This window comes from Notolabrus celidotus, chromosome 10 (genome assembly GCF_009762535.1).
Source record: "Notolabrus celidotus isolate fNotCel1 chromosome 10, fNotCel1.pri, whole genome shotgun sequence".
Classification (NCBI taxonomy): Eukaryota; Metazoa; Chordata; class Actinopteri; order Labriformes; family Labridae; genus Notolabrus; species Notolabrus celidotus.
Genome location: NC_048281.1, coordinates 12,838,368 through 12,861,016, shown reverse-complemented (window position 1 = coordinate 12,861,016; position 22,649 = coordinate 12,838,368). Strand labels below are relative to the sequence as shown.

General features: G+C 44.0%; 1 protein-coding gene across 2 annotated transcripts; it reads right to left on the bottom strand.

The window, feature by feature from the left end:
* Positions 1-1,200: 1,200 nt before the first annotated feature.
* On the bottom strand, positions 1,201-21,692 carry acvr2aa (activin A receptor type 2Aa). Of its 2 annotated transcripts, XM_034693293.1 has the most exons (12): positions 20,792-21,692; positions 15,216-15,525; positions 14,514-14,623; positions 13,164-13,318; positions 12,834-12,857; positions 12,271-12,414; positions 8,471-8,614; positions 7,760-7,905; positions 7,554-7,668; positions 5,864-6,002; positions 5,607-5,737; positions 1,201-5,303 (listed from the first exon to the last, which is right to left on the bottom strand). In XM_034693293.1, exons 1-12 carry the CDS (start codon positions 20,844-20,846, stop codon positions 5,109-5,111), a joined length of 1,668 nt encoding a protein of 555 aa, XP_034549184.1. In that variant the 5' UTR covers positions 20,847-21,692; the 3' UTR covers positions 1,201-5,108. The 2 variants fall into 2 exon arrangements, with proteins under 2 accessions (XP_034549184.1, XP_034549185.1); XM_034693294.1 differs by lacking the exon at positions 12,834-12,857.
* Positions 21,693-22,649: the final 957 nt, after the last annotated feature.

The window sequence follows — 22,649 nt, the reverse complement described above, 5'->3', positions numbered from 1 at the left end:
TCCTCTTCTGGGTCTTTTTGGGGTACTATCGGAGGAACTCACTCTGACTGAAGTGCAGTTGAGTCGCAGAGCATACTCAGTCCTTTTCGCAAGGCGTCTCATTCTTTTGAATTGGAGTAGTGAGCGTCCTTCTACTTTCAGCAGGTGGATTTGTGAGGTCATGAATTTTTCTCAAAATAGAAAAGATAAAGTACACACTGCGAGGAGTATGGAAGCCTTTTATTTCTTATGTGGAGCGATTGACTAAGCCACTTGATGCATGAAAAGGGGTATGGCTTTGTATAAACACAAACTCTGTGTTCTGGTGCCCTTTTTAATTTATTTTTATGTTATTTATTTATATATTTCTCCTCTTTACTATTGTTATTATTATTGTTATTTCAGCATCATCATGTTTGTGTTACAATTTTCTTTTTCCCCTGGCTGTCCTGTGACTGGACGCCAGTTATTTCTCATTTTGTTTAGTTTTATTATTTCTGTGTTGTCTTTGTTGTATTTGATCTTTGTCTGTAATGAAATTCAATAAATATGCAACAAAAAATAAAAACAAAAACGACTCCTGAGATAACTCAAACCATGGTGATACTTGCTTTCAAAATAAAAGCTTACTGTGCTCTGAATGTTTTTTTTAATCTTTTTTATTTAACCTTTATTTGACCAGGTAGGTCCTTAAGAACAAATTCTTATTTCCAGTGACAACCTGGCAAAAGGCACAGCTTAACACAATGCTTCAAACCTCACGTGACAACGCTGTGAGAAGAAATAACGAGGAGACGAGTTCATCAACACAAAAAATATTTCAGACCAAAAACACCAGCCTGACGTTGAAGACTGTTTTATTAATCTGATTTAAGACTGTATGTTTTATTAATGTGATTTAAGACTTTGTTTTATTAATCTGATTTAAGACTTTGTGTTTTATTAATCTGATTTAAGACTGTATGTTTTATTAATCTGATTTAAGACTTTATGTTTTATTAATCTGATTTAAGACTTTATGTTTTATTAATCTGATTTAAGACTTTATGTTTTATTAATCTGATTTAAGACTTTATGTTTTATTAATCTGATTTAAGACTTTGTGTTTTATTAATTTGATTTAAGACTTTATGTTTTATTAATCTGATTTAAGACATTTTAAGACGGGACTATCTGAGAGTCTGAACTTACCAACAGGAAGGGAACCAGAGAAGAAGAGCAGTGAGTCAGCCACTTTATTTCCTCTGTACAATAATCAACAGAAGCCCTCAGACTGTAATTCAAACTGCCGACAGACATTGAACGCACCATAGCGATGGTCAGAACAGCAGGGTGAAAATATTCAGTTTAAATAAATAAAATCACAAACATAATTTTTTACAAAATATAATAGATAAAAAACAGTGAGCAGAGTCTTCATCGGCCCCGCTGCTTCTGCTGATGCGTATGTGTGTGTGTGTGCGTATGTGCGTGTGTGCGTGTGTGCGCGCGTGTGTGTGTGTAGGAATAAGAGATCGGTCACCAACATCCATGTCTCACATGTTCATTCACAACTTTCTCATCACTGATTTTTATAGAGGACTTTGAACTCATCACATTACAGGAACCTTGAACATCCCATAACATAAAAAAAATCCCATGAAATTACATCACACTCACTGGTGATTTCAAAATAAAACAATCAGGAAGTAAAAAAATCCCACCTCCTGTTTTCTTCCTGATTGAGAATGATGTCATGGTGACAGAAGGGCATCAGCAAGGAAGTTTGAGGTATTTCCAACAAGCACCCCCCCCACACACACACACCCACCAGCACACACACTGCAGTGAGTGTTCTGAGTTTTTAAACGTAAACTCAGATTGTTTTTCATCATCTTTAAAACATATTTTAAAATCACCTTTATAAAAATAAACTCATGCTGAAGTCTCAAAAACCCTCATATTTACAAACTGATCCTGAATGCAGCACACAAACATTATAAACACACATTCTGTCACACAGCAAAAACACACACACCAAGGAGAACCAGTCTAAACCAGTCTGAAACCAATCTGATACCAGTCTGAAAAAGTCTGAACCAGTCTGAAAACCAGTGAGAAACCAGTCTGAAAACCAGTTTGAAACCAGTCTGATACCAGTCAAAACCAGTCTGAAAAAATTGTCTGAACCAGTTTGAAAACTAGTCTGAAACCAGTCTGTAAACTAGTCTGAACCCAGTCTAAACCAGACTGAAAACCAGTCTGAAAACAATCAAAACAAGTCTGAACCAGTCTGAAAACAATCTGAACATCAAACCAGTCTTAAACCAGTCTGAACATGGAACCAGTGTAAAACCAGTCTGAATGTGAACCAGTGTAAAACCAGTCTGAATGTGAACCAGTGTAAAGCAAGTCTATACATTGAACCAGTCTGAAACCAGTCTGAACATGGAACCAGTTTGAAACCAGTCTGAACATGGAACCAGTCTGAATGTTAAACCAGTCTGAACATTGAACCAGTGTAAAACCATTCTGAACCTGGAACCTGTCTGAACACGGAACAAGTGTAAAACCAGTCTGAACATGGATCCAGTCTAACCATGGAGCTGGTCTTAAACTAGTATGATCATGGAACCAGTGTAAAACCAGTCTGAACATGAAACCAGTCTGAACATGGAGCCAGTGTATAACCTGTCTGAACATGAAACCAGTCTGAACATGGAGCCAGTGTATAACCTGTCTGAACATGGAACCACTCTGAACATGGAACCAGTCTGAACACGGAACCACTCTGAACATGGAACCAGTCTGAACATGAAACCAGTCTGAACATGGAGCCAGTGTATAACCTGTCTGAACATGGAACCACTCTGAACATGGAACCAGTCTGAACACGGAACCACTCTGAACATGGAACCAGTGTAAAACAAGTCTGTACATGGAACCACTCTGAACATGGAACCAGTCTGAACACGGAACCACTCTGAACATGGAACCAGTGTAAAACAAGTCTGTACATGGAACCATTATAAAAAACAGTCTGAGCACGGAACCAGTCCGAAACCAGTTTGAACATCTAACCAGTGTGAAACCAGTCTGAACATGGAACCAGTGTAAAACCAGTATGAACATTGAACCTTTCTGGACATGGAGCCTGTCTGAACATGGAACCACTCTGAACATGGAACAGGTGAAAACACCATGGTGTCATGAGCTGCTGCGAGTTGGGCGGAGTCAGTTTAGAGGTTTGACAGCGTACTCTTGAAACAGACTTCCTGTAACACAGACTCAGAGTGAGATTTAATAAACTAACAGAGAGCAGAAAATAAAACCGCTTTGTCCACAGAGGGTTCCAAAATCAACTGAAACAGAAAGTCTCACAGGAGCTTTAAAGTCTGACTAAACTGATTATTTTAAAACAGGTGAGAAAAATAAGATGAAAATCAATGAGAATTCAATGATGTTAAATTCAGAGAAATCTATGCTGGGTAAAAAGAAGATGCCATCCAGTTGTGACTTTTGTATGGTTAGAAAAATAATTAAATGTTTGAACACGTAGAGCCGACATTCATCATCAAATGTTTGTAATCCATAATTATACCTCTTTATTTATATAAGCATTAAACATACTTTAAAGTTTATTTAGACTAAAAACTGGTTATTTACTTAAAGGCCAGCCAATGCTATTCAATGCCGAGAATCTAAAATCTGTTGGTTCAACAACTAAAACCCATCCTTTATTAAACTCTGTCGTATAAATCCATTTGATAAATAATCATACATTATACTGCATTTAGATTTATTCATTATCATTATACAACAATTATAAATATCGATAATTTGTATTGAAAATTGTTTTGGTGTAGGGAACTGATAATGTTTCAAAACAGGTTATTGATTCATTTTAAACTTGTGGAGGTCAAACAGAAAGAAAGAAACTATCAGACTTGGTTTTTGCTGACAGTAAGAGTGATTTCTTCCTGTATTGATAATTATTACACTTTTGTTAAAATCTTTGAAAACAGTGAAAATGTTTAATAAAGTGTTGTGTTTGAAAACATGTTCAAATTTAACCGATGATTTAACACATTTATTTCTACTGTTACAGTTTGTGTTTCAAACGTAATTTTTTTTACCAACTTCTGTTGTTTTTAAGAAAATGATGAAAAAGAACATTTAAAATATTACAGATAAAAGTGTTTATATTGTTTACACTTCTCATGTGATGTTGAACAAAGAAAATAACAGCTTTCATTATCAATATAATCAATAACATGAGAATCACACTGAAGAGCTGAAAATGTGAATAACTTGTTTATATAAATAAATAATCTGTATATACTAACAGCAGTGATTCACTAATTCAGGAGCTGTTTCTCTTCAGCTTCACATCAGACAATACCTTTACTCTGCTCACGCTCACTCTGTTTACACGGTTTACACTTTGTTTACACTCACTGCTTACTCTCACTCTGTTTACACTCACTGCTCACACCCAGTTTATACTCACTCTGCTTACACTCACCGTTTACACTCACTGCTCACTCACTCACTCTGCTCACTCACATTCTCTGCTCACGCTCAATCTGTTTACACTCACTCACTCTCCTCACACTCACTGATCACTCACTCACTCTGCTCACTCTCCTCACATTCACTCTGCTCACGCTCACTCTCCTCACACTCACTCACTCTCCTCACACTCACTCTGCTCACGCTCAATCTGTTTACACTCACTCTGCTTACTCTGTTCACTCTCTGCTCACACTCACCACTCTCACTCTGCTCACGCTCACTCTCACTCTGCTCACGCTCACTCTCACTCTCCCTGTTAACTCTCAGAAGGTTAAATTCACACCGTCACATTATACAAAAGACCTAACACAAAGGCTTTTTATTTTGGAATACAAAACAGGAACTGATGTCACAGACTGTCACCAGTGTATCTCGCCCAGTGAGAGAGAGAGAGTGTTGCATCAGCTGTCCTCTAGCTCACCTGACCCTTAGCAGATCACCTGATCACCTGCTGGATCACCTGATCACCTACTGGATCACCTGATCACCTGCTGGGTCAGCTGATCTTAGTCTTTTCAGAGACTGAGCAGTCACTGTGGGGGTCCATGCTCTGTCCTGATTGGTCCTTTGCCTCATCATAGGCTTGACTCTTTCGGTGGGTAGTCTACATTGGTTACCATAGTAACAACAGTGACAATCTCCTCGGGTGCCGTGATGTTGTTCTGCCGCTGCATCTGGACAACACGCTCCTCCACGCAGCCTGCTGACAGCCTCGCCTCTGCCTCGTGATCCCAGCACTCCTCGATGGTCTCACAGAGGATGGACAGACCCTGCAGGGGTCAAACACACAGATACTCAACCAGCCACCAGGGGGAGCTATGATACTGACCTAAACTGCCATGTGGAAACCTCTCATGATGAAGCGTCTCACCAGTGAACAGCGGCCGTCTGTGAAGGGCTTTAATGATCTCTGTGTTCAGTGCAGGTGTGAGACACACAAACAGTCCTGAGACTAAAGCCAACACAGTTACATGCAGGCTACACAAAGGACTGGTGCATTGTGGGAAAGATGGAACCAGGGTATTAGGACTATTCTGTGAGCAGTGTATTTTGGGTAATATAGAGTGACTCACAGTGTGTTTCTGCCAGCACTCTCTAAGCAGCGGCCTCAGCTTCTTGTGGACGACCACTTCCTGCATGTCCTCCAGAGATGGATGCTGACCCGCCTCCTCCTCGAACGGCAGCATGTACTCGTCCACCGGACCTGCACCAAGAGGGATCAACTCAGAATAAACTCTAAACACAGCTTTAAACCTGAGCTGACAGGTATGACAGAGAGGGGGAGGGGCCACACTGGTCACATGACTTTACCCCTGTGTGTGCATCTTACCATCAGCAGCCTTACACCGGGAGGCGAGCTCCCAGAGCACAAGGCCCAGAGCGTACACGTCAATCCTCAGGAAGGCATCTCTTTGGAAGTTTATTGCCCCCTCCAGGACCTCAGGGGCCATGTACCTCCTGGTCCCCACCTGACACACACACACGCACAGTGTTAAGAGTGTGACCTTCACAGCAGCTGTGTGTTAGTACAAACTGAGTCTCCTGAGATTATTGTTCAGAAGAAGTCGTCAGATAAGAATTCTTCTCTCAGGTGTGTCTGTTTCAGGTGCCACGTCTGAATAAGTTCCAGGGTCTAGTCTGTAATCCTCAGAGAGGAGGGTGTAGTTCACTCGTCAGCAAGATCCTCTGAACAACCTCATTCTCACAGAGCGCTCAGAAACAGGAACCTTTCGCCTCCTGAAGAAAGTTCCTGGAACTAAAGTACCTGGAACTAAAGTATCTGGAACTGAAGTATCTGGAACTGAAGTACCTGGAACTAAAGTCACACCAAGATCAACATGATGATTCCAACCAGAGTTACTCTGAGCACGCTCACAGGAACATAATAACTGTTTATTGATTATTAGATAGATCTGATTATAATAAGTTAGGGATAATGTTTGGTTAGCAGGTTGTTATGGGAAATAGAATCCCGACAGGGTGAGACAAGACCCCGACGCGAAGCTGCTGCTATCATCACCACAGCTCATGGTTTGAGGTTCTTTGTGGAGATCGCTAACCTCAAGTTTCTCTCACCTGCTCCTCTTGTTGATCATATTGCTGGACGGGATTTAGCATGCTAACCGAAGCTAACGTTTTAGCCACATTGTTTACCAATATGAAGCTAACGGTTTTACCTCACCTTACCGTCTGTGGTGTCAACAAGCAGAAGCTATATGTGCCGGAACTCTTTTCCATGTATTGGATTTTAAATAACGTGATCAGTATACCTCTGGTGACGCTCATGTTAGTGAAAGTTAAAACCTGTCATCAAGGGGTTTGGACCAATCAGAATCAAGCATCTTACACAACTAGAAGGTCAGTAAGAGAGCTGGGTAATAACTCTGATTATTGATCATTAGATAGATCTGACTACATAACTCTGTTTATTCCCTGACAGTGATCTCTCTCTCTCTCTGATTCAATCTTGTGTCGTGTGTGATAGTGTTAGACATACTATTTCAGATGCAGCCCTGACCGCATCAAACTGAGTGCTGTGGTTAAAGGATGAATAAAATGAAAACATGATTCAGAGTGATAAGCACACACAGTTTTATATTTCTTACAGAACAACAACTTCACCTGACTCAATCAATACCTGTCATCAGTCTCTGTGTAATGATCGGGTCAGAAACATGTCTCCTGATAAACTCAGCTGGTTCTCGTAGTTTCCTTTTGAACTGCTCTGACATTTATGATCCAAAAAGAAGAGAGAGAAAACAAAAAGAGACAGTTTTCTTCGTCTAACAGTGATTGTTTAATGTTTGAAGTGTACCTGTAGTGTACCTGTGCACAGCTTTACCAGCCTGACCCTGATAAAGCCGCTCAAAGAGGCTGGTCTAAATAAAAGCAGGACGTCCGGAAGCGTTTGTTCCCCTCTGACATGTTAAATATTCTTAAAGACGACGTGTCTTTAAGACACACAAGTCGTCCTTCACCACTTCAGGATGGCAGATATTCAGGTATCTCAGGTGACTCACCTGTCCATGTGTGTCTCCTGGAGACTTTCCTGCCTCAAACCTGAGAGCAAGGCCAAAGTCAGCGATGCAGGCGGTCAGGTTGGACTTCAGCAGCACGTTCTTACTCTTAAAGTCCCTAAAAACACACAGAGGGACACCTCCTGTCACACCTGGGACCTGAACTTGTGTGTGTACCTGTGTGTGTGTGTGTGTGTGTGTGTGTGTACCTGTGTGCGACGGCAGGTTTGTGTCCATCCTTGTGCCCAGGTATGTCCTCATGCAGGTAGGCCAGACCTCGGGACATGGTCTGAGCGATGAGACAAAGTTCAGACCAGGAGACAACGTTCGCCTTCAGGTAGTCTGAGAGAGAGCCCTACACACACACACACACACACACACACACACACACACACACACACACACACACACACACACACACACACAATTATAATTATTCTGTACCCACAATCCTTCAGTGCGGTGAGTAACTCTTCATTGAAAGGTCTGAGGAGGTTTAACATTAGAACAGGTTAACTGAGGTGAATGTGTGGGTGTCAATTCCTGTTGTGTCCTGTGGGGGGCAGCACAGTCAACTGATGTTTGTCTGAGGTGAATGTGTGGGTGTGAGTTCCTGTTGTGTCCTGTGGGGGGCAGCACAGTCAACTGATGTTTGTATGATGTGAATGTGTGGGTGTGAGTTCCTGTTGTGTCCTATGGGGGGCAGCACAGTCTGCTGATGTTTGTCTGAGGTGAATGTGTGGGTGTGAGTTCCCGTTGTGTCCTGTGGGGGGCAGCACAGTCTGCTGATGTTTGTCTGAGGTGAATGTGTGGGTGTGAGTTCCTGTTGTGTCCTGTGGGGGGCAGCACAGTCAGCTGATGTTTGTCTGAGGTGAATGTGTGGGTGTCAGTTCCTGTTGTGTACTGTGGGGGGGCAGTACCTTCTCATGGTAGGTGGTGATGAGCCACAGCTCCATGTCCAGGTGGCTTCCTCTCCTCTCTGCTCCGAGGAATTGCAGCAGGTTCTCATGTCTCATCCCTACCAAGGTGAACATTTCATACTCGTTCTGCCACGACTGCTTGTCCTGAACACACACAAAAACACACACACACAAAAACACACACACACACACACAGAGACACACACACACAATATAAGTATCTATTCATACCAACATTAACAGAAGTACAAATTAACTTTGTACACTTGGACAAAGGGAGACAGTCAGGTACAAAGCAGCTTGCAAACAATCACTTGCTTGTTTGCTCCTGATCACAGCAGAGACTAAACAATCCCGGGCCAGGTGCTTAGCGCTCCTCTCAGAGAGGCCGGCCATCTGAAGGCCTCAGACCACCAGCCTGTGCACATGGCAAAGGCTACCAAATATAAACACGAGCAATTTACACTGGTAGCCGAGCTGTGTAATGGTTCGCATTAACTGTTTGTATTTCACTACTTTGGTAAAAAAAAAAAAAAAAAAGGCCTCCTCTAAGTTAGAGTCAAATGTACAGCCCACCTCCAGCAGGAGCACCTCCTTACGGCTCTCTCTGACAGCAACAACATCGGGTGTGTTAGCAGAAATGTGAGAAAACATTGATCCAATCATCACACAGGCTCAACATGCTGGGTTTCACTGAACAGGTTTTAAACAGGAAAGATTTAAACACAGATCTCCTCTGCTAGGTCCACTATCCTGTCTAGGGCTGTCAACGAATATTCTAAATTCGAATATATATTCGAATATTAAAAAAATACGGAGATTCGATTGTGAAAATTAATATTCGATTGTGGAAAAAAAAACCACATCGGCGGCTGCTTTGCGAGTGGGCGCACTGCATGACGGGTCAGGGACAGGTCACAGGAGTCACACATGCACAGCGTGAAGCAGACTGCAGAGAGAAATCTTTCCGTCCCCGGATCCTCAGTGCGCTCTGAACGCGTCTTTTCCTCCGTTGGGAATATAGTGAATAAAAAGAGATCGGCACTGGCCTCTTCACATGTGAACTGTCTTGTATTTTTGGCAAATAACCTGTCAGGCCTAAGACCCTACATTGACTGTTTTCATACTAGCACCAAGAATGTAAGTGGACTACTTTTTCATTTTTAACTTTAACTTCAATTAATGTTAATAATATTTGCTTCAATCACTGATTGAAGCCTGCCTATATTAGGGACAAGAGTCGGGACCTTTAATTGCTCGCACAAGTCTTGTTCAGCACTCACTCAGCGCATTGCGCACAGAGAGGGGGGGCGAGCGAGAGGTCTTAAAAGTGTTACGGTATAGGCCATTACGTCATTTACTTGTTATGTAATGTGTAGGTATGTTTTAGGCATGTTATATCTTAAATAAAAACACATAGACAAGTAGTTATGTCTCCTTGTATTAGTTTGTTCACCTGTTATTGACATAATGCAATATAGATATTCGAATGGTTCGAACCTATGGGATTTTTTTAGAGCGAATATTCAAACGTCCTTTTGGAGCAATTTTGACAGCCCTAATCCTGTCATGCCAAAGGATGTACAGCCCTCTGTACAATTGGCAGCCATTGTAGACGGGGTGAGACAGTGGGTGCTTCTCAAAGCTCTAAACTGTCTCCTCGCTCCTCGGTTGAACCAGAAGTACTTACTGACGCGCCATTTTAACTTGCGTCCCAAAGCTCTAAACGCTGCTGGAGGAGAGAGGAGCGAGGAGCAAGGAGCGAGGAGACTGATCCGAGGAGGGATAATCGAGGAAACACGAGAGCAGACTTTGCGGAAGTCTTTTCTCTGAATAGACACGCCCCCTTATCGAATATCACTCACTGATTGGATGCTGCAGCGGCTCGGTCTGAAACTTAACATCAGCTGAGTTTAATGATAGAGAAAAGACGGACCTTAAAACAGTCACTAAGGGTGCCCTGAAACAGATCATAAACATACGTCGGTTTCTAAACAGTCTGTTTGTGATGAACTGAGATTGAAAAGTGTTTGATGTGAGTTTTAAAAACAAAATACTGATCGCAAAATCATAAATTCAATATAACAGAGGATGGATTATGTTATATCTGACTGTTTTTGTCAGATTCACTGTCTAATGAAATAGAGTAATAGAGTCTAACATCATTGATAGAATATATATTAATGATCAGTTATTCCTCCTGTTAGTTTCCCTGTTTGTTCTCGTTTTCTTCATGAAGAGAAGTCTGACAGTAAAGTTTGTCTGTTAGTAAAAACACTTGTTATATTTCCAGTCAGGTTAATAAAGTTTCATATGAGGCTGATCATTAATGAGCATGGGGTTTGAAAAGAATTGCATGGTTTATATTTCCCCTTGAAGTAATAAATAATTTAACAATGAGACATTTTACCGGTGAATCGATCCGCGATGCTTTAGGACAGAATAAACAGAGAGCTGATTCTCTTCATGTGCAGATGTGTGTTAAACAGGTAATCACAGAGACAGAGCTCTGTTACTGTTCATATATATTTTAGTTATTACAGTGAACATGTCTGCAGACACAAACAGCTGTTAAAGCCGTCATCACAAACCGACGTCGCTTCACGTGACGCTCCGGAGGAGGGGACGTCTCATTTCTCTAAATACAAATCTCCTCTCTCCTCTCTCCTCTGGTTTCATTTCCTTGCATCTCTGGTGTGCGGGACTAAGACGCGAGGAAGAGACGCGAGGATGGACGTTAAGAGCTTTGAGAAGCACCCACTGTGATCTGCAGCAGGGAGACAGGCCGTCTTCCCCTGCAGTATCAGCTCCGTTAACTGCTGCCGCTGTTTTTGTTGTTGCACCCACAGGAGGCGCCCTCTGGCGTTTGTCTGTGGGAGCTGGTGGATGGTCACAGTGGATCTCACAGACTGAAACGCAGCTGCGCCTCGATCCAGCTGGAGACCCGAGCGGGTGTAGACTCCCCCGGGAGCGGCTGCTGCATCGGGAGCATTTCTCAAAATCAGAAGTTCGATAAGCCGATTCCAGGCATTGGGAACCGCAGATGAAGTGTAGCGATGTTGGCGGGTGCCCCCCCCAACAGCAGCACCCGCCCCCCTTGGAAGTTCAGTTCATTTTATTTTCTATATAGCGCCAGATCACAGCAGAAGTAATTCAAGGTTACCTCTCTCATAGATCAGGTCTATACCTTGTTCTTTTATTAAACAGACTAAATATCCTTATGTTATTTATCTTATTTACATGACGGGATGTCATTTCTGTCTCGACATGGCAGCGCGTCTACAATGCTCATCTGCTCTCTGTATCGCACATGGCAGAGTTCCGCCCTGGCACGCACTCAGACACACAAACGTGTGCACACACACAGAGACGAGTATTCTCCATACAGCGGACTCAGAAGGGGGAAAAAAGTCCCAACCACCACAAGAAAAACAGAAAAAAATATCTGCCTTTTTTAAGCGCTCTCAGAGCGATCTCTGAGAGGACAGCAACACTCACTCTCCTGCGAGTAGCAGCGGGAGTAGATCTCCTGCTCCGGGTCCAAGTACAGAAAAGAGCCCGAGTGCTCCACGATCAGCCCCAGACCAGCAGCAAAAGTCCAGTCACCATTGTATTTAATAAACAAGACAGACAGACAGATAGATAGACAGACAGACCTCTGTTTGTGTGTTTGTGTTTGTGTGTGTGTGTGTGTGTGTGTGTGTGTGTGTGTGTGTGTGTGTGTGTGTGTGTAGATTGGGTCATGTGACAGCTGATGAGCTATGAGGCCTTGTGGTGCGTTCAGGGCGTCTCAGACAAACCTGTATGGGGAAGATCTTGACTGCGACGTATTGGTCGAGCAGCTGAGCCTTCCACACGCAGCCAAAGCGCCCCCTGGCTTTGATCTCCAGTAACTGCAGCGGCTTCTGTCCCAGGATGGGCGATGGGGGGAGGGGTCCTGGGTCCTGCAGAGAGCCAGAGCCTAAGTTTGAATCACTTTATTACACAGTGACACCTGCTGGCTAACACAGGTACAGAAACACGCCTCACTGTGAGGTCTGAGGTCACATGATCAATCTACACCTCAGATTAACCAGCAGAGAAGAACAATCTGTGACTCGGAGGAAACATGATGATGATGATTCTCACAGTCACACCTGTCAGGTGTAAACAGTTCTGATTGTCTGAAGAACCAGGTTCAGTCAGACTTAACATCAACATGCACTCACTGATCACACAGGTGTGTGATCACACAGGTGTGTGATCAGTGCACACCAACATCAGCAGCATACACAGAACAATGAAAACAAACAAACAGACAATAAATAATGGAGTCAGAGGCTGCAGGAGGACAAGACGAGTGAGCACAGAGAGCAGCTCTTACCTCGATCATGATGTGAAAGGCGTGCTGAGAGAGAAACAGCTGAGAGTCAGAGACCACACACACGTCTGAGCATCTCAAACACCTAACCCTCATTACACACTCTATACAGGTAAGTCTGAACACCTGAGTCTTCAGGAGGATCCAGGTGTCCCCACAGAGGTTTCTTTAAACCGGCCAGAATGATATTAACAATAACCATTACATCAATAACATAATTAATATTATTGATGTTAGTATTATCATCAATAATTATAACACCAACATTATCATGAATAATCACAACACCAACATTATCATCAATAATATCAAAGATCCTCTGTCGGGGCTAACCTGTGTGGGCACCAGGACAGGTGGGTAGGCCAGTTTGTGGTGTCTGTACATCCAGAAGGAGATAAGCAGGATGGCGGTGAGCGCCATGACAGGGAGCAAAGAGTACAGCAGCGTGCTAAGCACTGGAGGACGCCGCGTCACTGGTTTGTTGGTCGCTTTGGAAACAGAGAAAAACAAAGAGTTATGACCAGCAGCCTCTCTACCTGAGACACACCTGGAGACAGAGCCTAATGAAGTCTTCACAAATACAAAGATATCCGAGTCACTGATGTTAAAATGTACACAAGGTCAAAGGTCACAAGGGGTGAACAGAGGAACAGGTGATCAGGTGAACAGAGGAACAGGTCAATGGGTGATCACAAGAACAGGTGATCAGAAGAACAGGTGATCAGGTGAACATGTGATCAGGTGATCAGAGGAACATGTGATCAGGTGAACATGTGATCAGAGGAACATGTGATCAGGTGATCAGAGGAACATGTGATCAGGTGATCAGAGGAACGTGATCAGGTGATCAGAGGAACCGGTGATCAGGTGATCAGAGGAACATGTGATCAGAGGAACATGTGATCAGAGGAACATGTGATCAGAGGAACATGTGATCAGAGGAACATGTGATCAGGTGATCAGAGGAACATGTGATCGGGTGAACAGTGGAACTAGTGATTGGAGGAACACGTGCACAGGTGATCAGGTGAATAGGTGATCAGAGGAACCGGTGATCAGAGGAACAGGTGATCAGAGGAACAGGTGATCAGATGATCAAAGGAAAAGGTGATCAGACGAACCGGTGATCAGGTGATCAGAGGAACAGGTGATCAGGGGAACAGGTGATCAGATGATCAGAGGAACAGGTGATCAGACGAACAGGTGATCAGGTGATCAGAGGAACAGGTGATCAGATGATCAAAGGAACAGGTGATCAGACGAACCGGTGATCAGGTGATCAGAAGAACAGGTGATCTGAGGAACAGGTGATCAGATGATCAGAGGAACAGGTGATCAGACGAACCGGTGATCAGGTGATCAGAGGAACAGGTGATCAGACGAACCGGTGATCAGGTGATCAGAGGAACAGGTGATCAGACGAACCGGTGATCAGGTGATCAGAGGAACAGGTGATCAGACAGACCGGTGATCAGGTGATCAGAGGAACAGGTGATCAGGGGAACAGGTGATCAGATGATCAAGGGAACAGGTGATCAGATGATCTAGGGAACATGTTATCATGGGAACATGTGATCAGAGGAACATGTGATCAGAGAAAAAGGTGATCAGAAGAACAGGTGATCAGAGGAACAGAGACAGGTAAACAGGTAAATAGGTAAATATGTGAACATGTGGTCTTACTTGTTGTCGGTGGCAGGTCAGGACTGTAGAAGAACTTGGTGTTACACAAACTTCCTTCACAGCAGCAGAAGAAAACTTCAGGAGCATCCTTCCTCTCCACACACTCGTCCCTGTCAACAAAATTTAGCAGGTCAGGTATGACAGATTAACAGATATCTGTCCTAACAAATATCTGTCCTAACAGTTACCTGTCCTAACAGTTACCTGTCCTAACAGTTACCTGTCCTAACAGTTACCTGTCCTAGTTACCTGTCCTAACAGTTACCTGTCCAAACAAATATCTGTCTTATCTATTCAACGATTATTCTAATAATCGTCCCCCTACCACACACACACACACACTAGTCCCATTAACAGCCCGCCCTCTTGTGTGGCAGTCACGTTAACCAACAGCAGGACGAGGCGCTGCTAGTAGTGGGCACAGACATCGACTCTCTCAATCTTTACGTCGGTGTTTCTGTGACGCAACAGCAGGGTGGCGTGTGTGTTTACATTTTACAGCCATGCTCAGTCCCTGGAAATATGTGTGTAGAAGTGTGAGATTCAGAAACGGAGAAAATCGCTGCGAATATTCGAAGTAACTATTCAATTTTTAATAAGTGAACGAATAATCGAAAATCATTGCCCATTCCTAACAGACAGTCATTCAACTGTCCTAACAGTCACCTGTTTTAACAGTTACTTTGTAATAAGTGTAGTTACCTGTCATAACAGTTGACATCATCCAGCCAGCAGCCCTGTTTGACTACCTGGATCAGACCTGACACATTCTTCCAGGTGGCAAAGCAGTGAAGTCTCTTGTCTTTCTCACCTGAGCAGGTGACCACCTTACTCAAGTTCCCCTGAATATCCAACCCTAAGGATGAGGATGATGATGAAGAGGAGGACGAGGAGGACGAGGAGGAGGGGGAGGAGGAGGAGGAGGAGGAGGAGGAGGAGGAGGAGGAGGGCGACGAAGGGCTGTAGTTGTAGTGGACACAACTCTGAGTGTCTGAGCGGCCGAGGATTGCACCTGAAGAGACACGAGGAAACGTTAATACAGACACACACCTTCAGGGTTTGCAGTGTGTGTACAGTTTGTACAGTGTGTACAGTGTGTGTACTGTATGTGTCCAGTGTGTGTACAGTGTGTGTACTGTAGATGTACAGTGTGTTAAATGTATGTACAGTATGTATGTACAGTATGTATGTACAGTATGTGTGTACAGTATGTGTGAACAGTGTGAGTTCAATGTGTGTTCAGTATGTGTACAGTGTGCGTACAGTGTGAGTTCAGTATGCATAAATGTGTGTACAGTGTGAGTTCAGTGTGTGTACAGTGTGGGAACAGTGTGTGTACAGTATGAGTTCAGTGTGTACAGTCTGCGTACAGTGTGTGTACAGTGTGAGTTCATATGCGTACAGTGTGGGTTCAGCGTGTGTACAGCATGTGTACAGTGTGCGTACAGTGTGCTTACAGTGTGAGTTCAGCATGTGTACAGTGTGTATGCAGTGTGTGTGTGTGTGTGTGTGTACACAGTGTGTGTGTGTGTGTGTGTGTGTGTGTGTGTGTGTGTGTGTGTGTGTGTGTGTGTGTGTGTGTACAGTGTGCATACAGTGTGCGTACAGTGTGCGTACAGTGTGTGGACCGTGTACAGTGTGTGGAATGTGTACAGTGTGTGGACAGTGTGCGTACAGTGTGTGGACAGTGTACAGTGTGTGTACAGTGTGTGTTCATTGTGTACAGTGTGTTTACAGTGTGTGTACAGTGTGTGTACAGTGTACAGTGTGCGTACAGTGTGAGTTCAGTGTGTACAGTGTGTTTACAGTGTGTGGACAGTGTGTGTACAGGGTGTGGACAGTGTGTGTGTGTGTGTGTGTGTGTGTGTGTGTGTGTGTGTGTGTGTACAGTGTGCATACAGTGTGCGTACAGTGTGCGTACAGTGTGTGGACCGTGTACAGTGTGTGGAATGTGTACAGTGTGTGGACAGTGTGCGTACAGTGTGTGGACAGTGTACAGTGTGTGTACAGTGTGTGTTCATTGTGTACAGTGTGTTTACAGTGTGTGTACAGTGTGTGTACAGTGTACAGTGTGCGTACAGTGTGAGTTCAGTGTGTACAGTGTGTTTACAGTGTGTGGACAGTGTGTGTACAGGGTGTGGACAGTGTGTGTGTGTACAGTGTGCGTACAGTGTGAGTTCAGTGTGTACATTGTGTTTACAGTGTGCGTACAGTGTGTGTACAGTGTGTGTACTAGGGCTGTCTTTAAAAAATCAATATGGCAATATATCGTCATTTACGCCTTGTTAATACTTGAAACGATGCACATCTTATATAATCGATTAAGCAGCACGCTCTGATTGTAGTTTTAAAATATATTTCTCCTATGCCGCAGTGCACTGTAATGCCAGTAGGCGGCAGTACTATAATCCAACCTTATGATGCTGCTCACACACCTCTCATGGCATAATACACCATGGACGAGAAACTTTATCCACCGCCAGGAAAGTTGAAAGCAAAGATATGGGGGCATTTCTGATTTTTTGCAAACACCAGGAAGTCGGGAGTCGGACATGAGTCATGCTGTATGCAAACTATGCAAAAACAAAGTGAAATACTACAGCAACACGACAAACCTCGGTCTGCATATGACTGTACATCATCCTGAGCTGCTGCTAGCTATAACAGGTACACCTAAACAGGGCCAGTGTGTGTCATCCCAAACGAAACTGAACGAAGCGGTCAACCCTAAGTTTCCCTCGACTTCTCCCCAGGCTCAGAAGATCACAAAGGCACTTTTATGCTTTATTTGTAAAGATGTACGCCCCTACTGCGTTGTTGACAACAAAGGCTTCAGGCAGCTGCTTAAAGAGCGTAAGCCGCGCTATGCAATCCCCACCCACCAAAACTGTTTCGGTGAAAAGTCACCAAAACAATTTCTTCTGCAAACAGAGTTGCCATTACCTGTGATCCATGGACGTCCAGAGCAGCCCAGTCGTATGTTACAGTTACATGCCATCACATTTCTCCAGAATGGGAAATAGTCCCGCAAGTTTTCCAGAGCCATGTTTCGCAGCCACACCGGGTCAAATATTGCAGATTTGCTACAAGACGTGGTGGATGAATGGGCGCTTGCTGATAAGGATCCAGCCTTGGTGACAGACAATGCATCCAATATGACAATAGCGGCAGAACATGCCAAGTTAGTGCATGTGAAATGCTTTGCTCACAGAAACTTCTCGATCTCCTTGAGCACAAGCTCATGACAGATGTTACTACAAGATGGAACAGTGCCTGTGATATGTTGGAGCGGTTCTTAGAGCAGCAGCCTGCAATATGTGCTGCTTTGCTCTCCACTGAGGTGCAGAAGAACGCCAAACAGTTTTGGACTTTAACTAGGGATGCACACAATTAATCGATTATCGATTAATTGATTGTTAAGACATTACTCAAAACACGCATTTTTGTTTTCAATTTTCCGTCACGTGGAACGGACAACATGTGGTCTCATATTACATTCATCTATCAGGGAGGTGTTTTAAGTTTATGGCATGTTTCGATGTGAATCAGCTGTTAAAGGTGTTAAAGGACAGCGGAGACGCTCAGCTGGTGGCTGCGGCTGAGTGACAGGTCTCCGCTTTATAAGAGGATCAATACGCAACTGCTGCCAACAACGACACAAAGGTTGACAACTTTAAACAGGACATTTCCCCACCTTTAGATACAAAGCCAACAGACTGGTGGGAATTGCTAGTACACTATGTTTGCAGACCAGCAACATCAGAGCCATCTGAGCTGGACTGATTATGACCCGGTTGTGCTCCCGGCTGACACCTGATCGAGTACACATGTTTATTTTTCTCAATAAGAATGAGTAGCTAGAAAACTGGACACTGTGAGTCTGAAGTACGTTTCTGTTGTATTATGAGCCTTCACATTATAGGACTATGTCTGCAGAGAATATTTTTATGAGCCTGATCCTTGATAATCAGCGTTAAACATGTAACTGTATTCAATACAGTCAGTTATGTGCATTTTGTTGCTGTAGAAAATAGAATTTGTGGAAAAAACGGATTTGGCCTTGTTTGGGGGGTTTGTGATTGTTGCGGCCCAAAAAGCCTGATTTTGCAACAGCTTTTTGAAAAAAATTACAGTGAAATTTGCGATTTTTTTAAAGCTTATATCCCCAATAACATCTCAGGGGAAAGTAAATATGCTAAATTACAGTTGTTTTTCAAAAGCATTCTTGATGTGACCTCTGTGACTGTATTTTGATTCCCTTGATTCACAGAAAAATGCCATGAAAGGACTATATTGCACATTTATGACGGTCCTTGAATGTACCTGCAGTGACAGGCACACTGGACAGACAGTCATTCACGGCACTCTGAAATGAATCTGCATCTTTGATGATTAGGAGTTGATCAAAGCTTTCTAAATGTGTCTCCAAATCAAGCTGTAGACACAGAGCTTTTTACGGTGATAGCAGCAAAAACACCAAACAAATATCAAATATTAAACAGACGTCCCCCGGTTATGTCTTTGCCACTGACACACACTGGGGGTAAAAATCCTCAATGAAGATGAGACAGATGCATGGAGGTGAGTAGAGCTGGTTCATAAAGCACACACTGCTGAAGGTAGAGACCAAGCTAACATTGAGCCCCTCAGATAATAACTCAGCCTGTCACAGGAATGCATCGCTTTTATTTCTAAAGATTAGACGCACAGCGCGGGAAACATGGATTCTTAATGTCCGGCGGTCTAAACTAAAGTTTCCGTCTCGTCATTGTCTCATTAACAAAATCAAAACGTATGATCTGTAGCTTATTAATACTAAAAGGGTATTTGAGTATCTATAAATAACAGCGTTGTCATCGTTACTTGTCCTGCCTGCTGTCCTCGCTTTTCACCCATTTTCTGTGCATGTTTTGCTGTTGAAAAATGCCGATCAAGTGAGGACTTCCGTTTATGTTCCACCACGATATTGCACGCCGTGCAAAACAGTTTACCCCTGCTTGCATGTAAAACATCTGGAAACTGACTTGCACGAACTTTGGCGAAAATATTAGTTGGTAAATGTGTTTTTTTCACGTCGGACAAGTCTTCATCTTGTCAACCGCTAACAAGGAAGGGAAACTGATGACGAAACTGATGACGAAACTAATGACGTGCAGGCGCTGAGGTTAAGGTGATTGGTCAAATTTGCGGGAAAGTTGCGGTGATTGTATAAATTGCAAGGCCACACGAAAATCGCGCTGATTGGTTGAATTTGCGTTGATAGTTGTGATAGGGTATTGTAACTTCCTGGAGGGACTGGTATAACGTACTGATATGTGACTTCTCTACAGTGTTCGTGAACAGTGTGCGTGAACAGTGTGCGTGTACAGTGTGTGTTCAGTGCGTGTTCAGTGTGTGATTAGTGTGTGATCAGTATGTATGTTCAGTGTGCCTGTACAGTTTGTGTACAGTGTGTACAGTGTGTGTACAGTTTGTACACAGTGTGTGTTCAGTGTGTGTAAAGACTGTAGTGTTAGTACAGTGTGTGCCAAGCGTGTAGTGTGTGTGTTAAGTGTGTAGTGTGTGTACACAGTTACAGTCTGTAGTGTTAGTACAGTGTGTGCACGGAGTGTAGTGTGTGTGTGTGGACAGTGTGTGTACAGTGTGTTCACAGTGTGTACACAGTGTTTAGTGTTAGTACAGTGTGTGCACGGAATGTAGTGTGTGTGTAGCGTATGTAGTGAGTGTGTATGTGTAGTGTGTGCAGTGTGTAGTGTAATGTGTGTGTGTATTGTGTGCGTGTAGTGTAGCGTGTACACTGTTTGTGTAGTATGTGTTGTGTGTACTGTGTGAAGTTTAGTGAGTGTGTGTAGTGAGTGTGTGTACAGTGTGTATTGTATGTAGTGAGTGCGTGTATTGTCAGGGTGTGTATACAGTGTTGCGTGTATTGTGTAGTGAGTGTGTGTAATGTGTAGTATGTGTCTGTGTGAAGTGAGTGTGTCCAGTGTGTAGAGTAGTGTGTATGTAGTGTGTATACTGTAGTGAGTGTATATATTGTGTGTAGTGAGTGTGTGTATACAGTGTGAAGTGTAATGTGTGTGTGTGTGTGTGTGTGTGTGTGTGTGTATTGTGTAGTATGTGTATGTGTGTAGTGAGTGTGTACAATGTATTGTATGAATTGTGTGCAGAATGTAGTGGGTGTATGTATTGCATAGTGTATGTATTGTATAGTGTGTGTGTGTGTGTGTGTGTGTGTGTGTGTGTGTGTGTGTGTGTGTGTGTGCTGCATGTAAGCTCACCTGAGCAGCATGAGATGAGGAACACACTGAAGGCCGCTTTGATGGCTGATCCCATGGTGGATCCTGAGGTCTGGTTCTTCAGGTCCAGCTCGGAGACGGTTCTGGATTAAGTCCAGTTAGAGCAGCTGAGCCTCGTGCAGCATGGCCCGGTCCAAACAGCTGACCTGCTCCGGTCTGTTCGGTTTCACCTGAAGAACTGAGCCCGGGTGATGAGCCGGGTCCTGCCCGTGAGTGTGATCTCAAGCCCAGGCACAGAGCTGGAGGAGTTCTCGGGGGGGACTAGCTTAGAGCCCAGACTGTGGGCTCTGTTCTCCGGGTCTGTCAGTGTCTCTCAAACAGACGTTTGATCCATGAACCCGGATTATGTGTTTCAGAGCGGGATTAAATATCCATATTCAGACCTGACGGTTCTCCTCCAGCTAACACGGGGGGACAGTTTATCCGGACCATGACACCGTGTGAGATCACCAAAGACCCGCTGTGTGGCCCGGGTCAGAGTCCTCCACAGTCCGCCTGAATGATACCGAGCTTCAACCCGCCGATGAATACCTCTGCTCGGTCAACGAACAGCAGGCTGTTAGCTTAGCTCCGCAGCTAGCAGTCCTGCGGGTTTCCGGAGTGAAACCGAGGAGGAAAACCACAAACCGCAAACACCACCGCCCAGATTCCCGCAGTGTGGGAGTGGGTCCGTCGTGTAAACTGTCCCGGACTGATCACAAAGAAACATCCGAGCTTTAGAGCTCCCCGCCGGGCTTCTCTCCGTCCTCTCTCCCACTCTCTCCCTTCCTAATCCAGTAGAGCCAAGATGGCCGCCACTCTCAGATTATGTTTGGTTTGTGTTTTTTTCCACCTTCTTCCATAGACATCTGTCACCGTGCCGAACACACAGTGACTGACAGTGGGAGTGGCCAATAGCAGGCGGAGAGGTGATCATACTGGACACTTCCACCAATCAGGTTCAGCGTTGTGACGTAGGACGCTGGAATCTAAAAGAAGCCCCGCCCTCTAACAGAGAGAGTGGCGGGCCGTCAGGTACCACCAAGATGAACCAACACAGGCTGAATAAAGGAGAAAACAACCGTCAGAGAGCAGAGCAGCATGTTCTCTCTAACAGGAGGGAGGAAAGTTTGCTCTGTTTAGGGATCCAGATCATTTGGCTCTTTCAGCTCCCAAAGCATAGTGCCCTGGCCTAACCCTTTAACTATTTATCTACGATAAATCCCATAATTCCCAGAAGACACACTATTTACATGATGTTTGGAATGAAAACAAACTATCAAGCACCAGTCCTCACACACACACACACACACACACACACACACACACACACACACACACACACACACACACACACACACACACACACACACACACATCCACACATCCTTATCCTTGCACCTGACTGATCGCATGGCCAAGCGGCACCCTCTGATTTAAAAATATGAGTCCAATGCGGAAGTGCTACAAACTGGAGTTCATCAAGGATCCGCTTGAGGCTGGCTCCGGAATTACCGGAAACCACATACACACCAATTCATAAAACACAATCTTTACAGCAGAAATAAACATGTTTACATCCTGGTGCTAAAGACGAGTGTAGTGTGGATAGCTAATTTCTCGACCGGCACACACTGTGAGGGGGGTGAATTTTTTTCTAATGCGGCAATTTCGAAGATATTGAGATTAAGAGTCGTCCAATGAGAGGCACAGCTGACTGGATTGACAGGCAGGAACACTGTAGCTGTTGGCTAGGAGGCTGAAAGCCTGCCTCTTTACGTCACAATTGCTCGACAGCAGCAATATGGCTAGCGCCGCCGATTGGCCTCAAAACAGTGCTTCAGAAACAGATGGATGACGT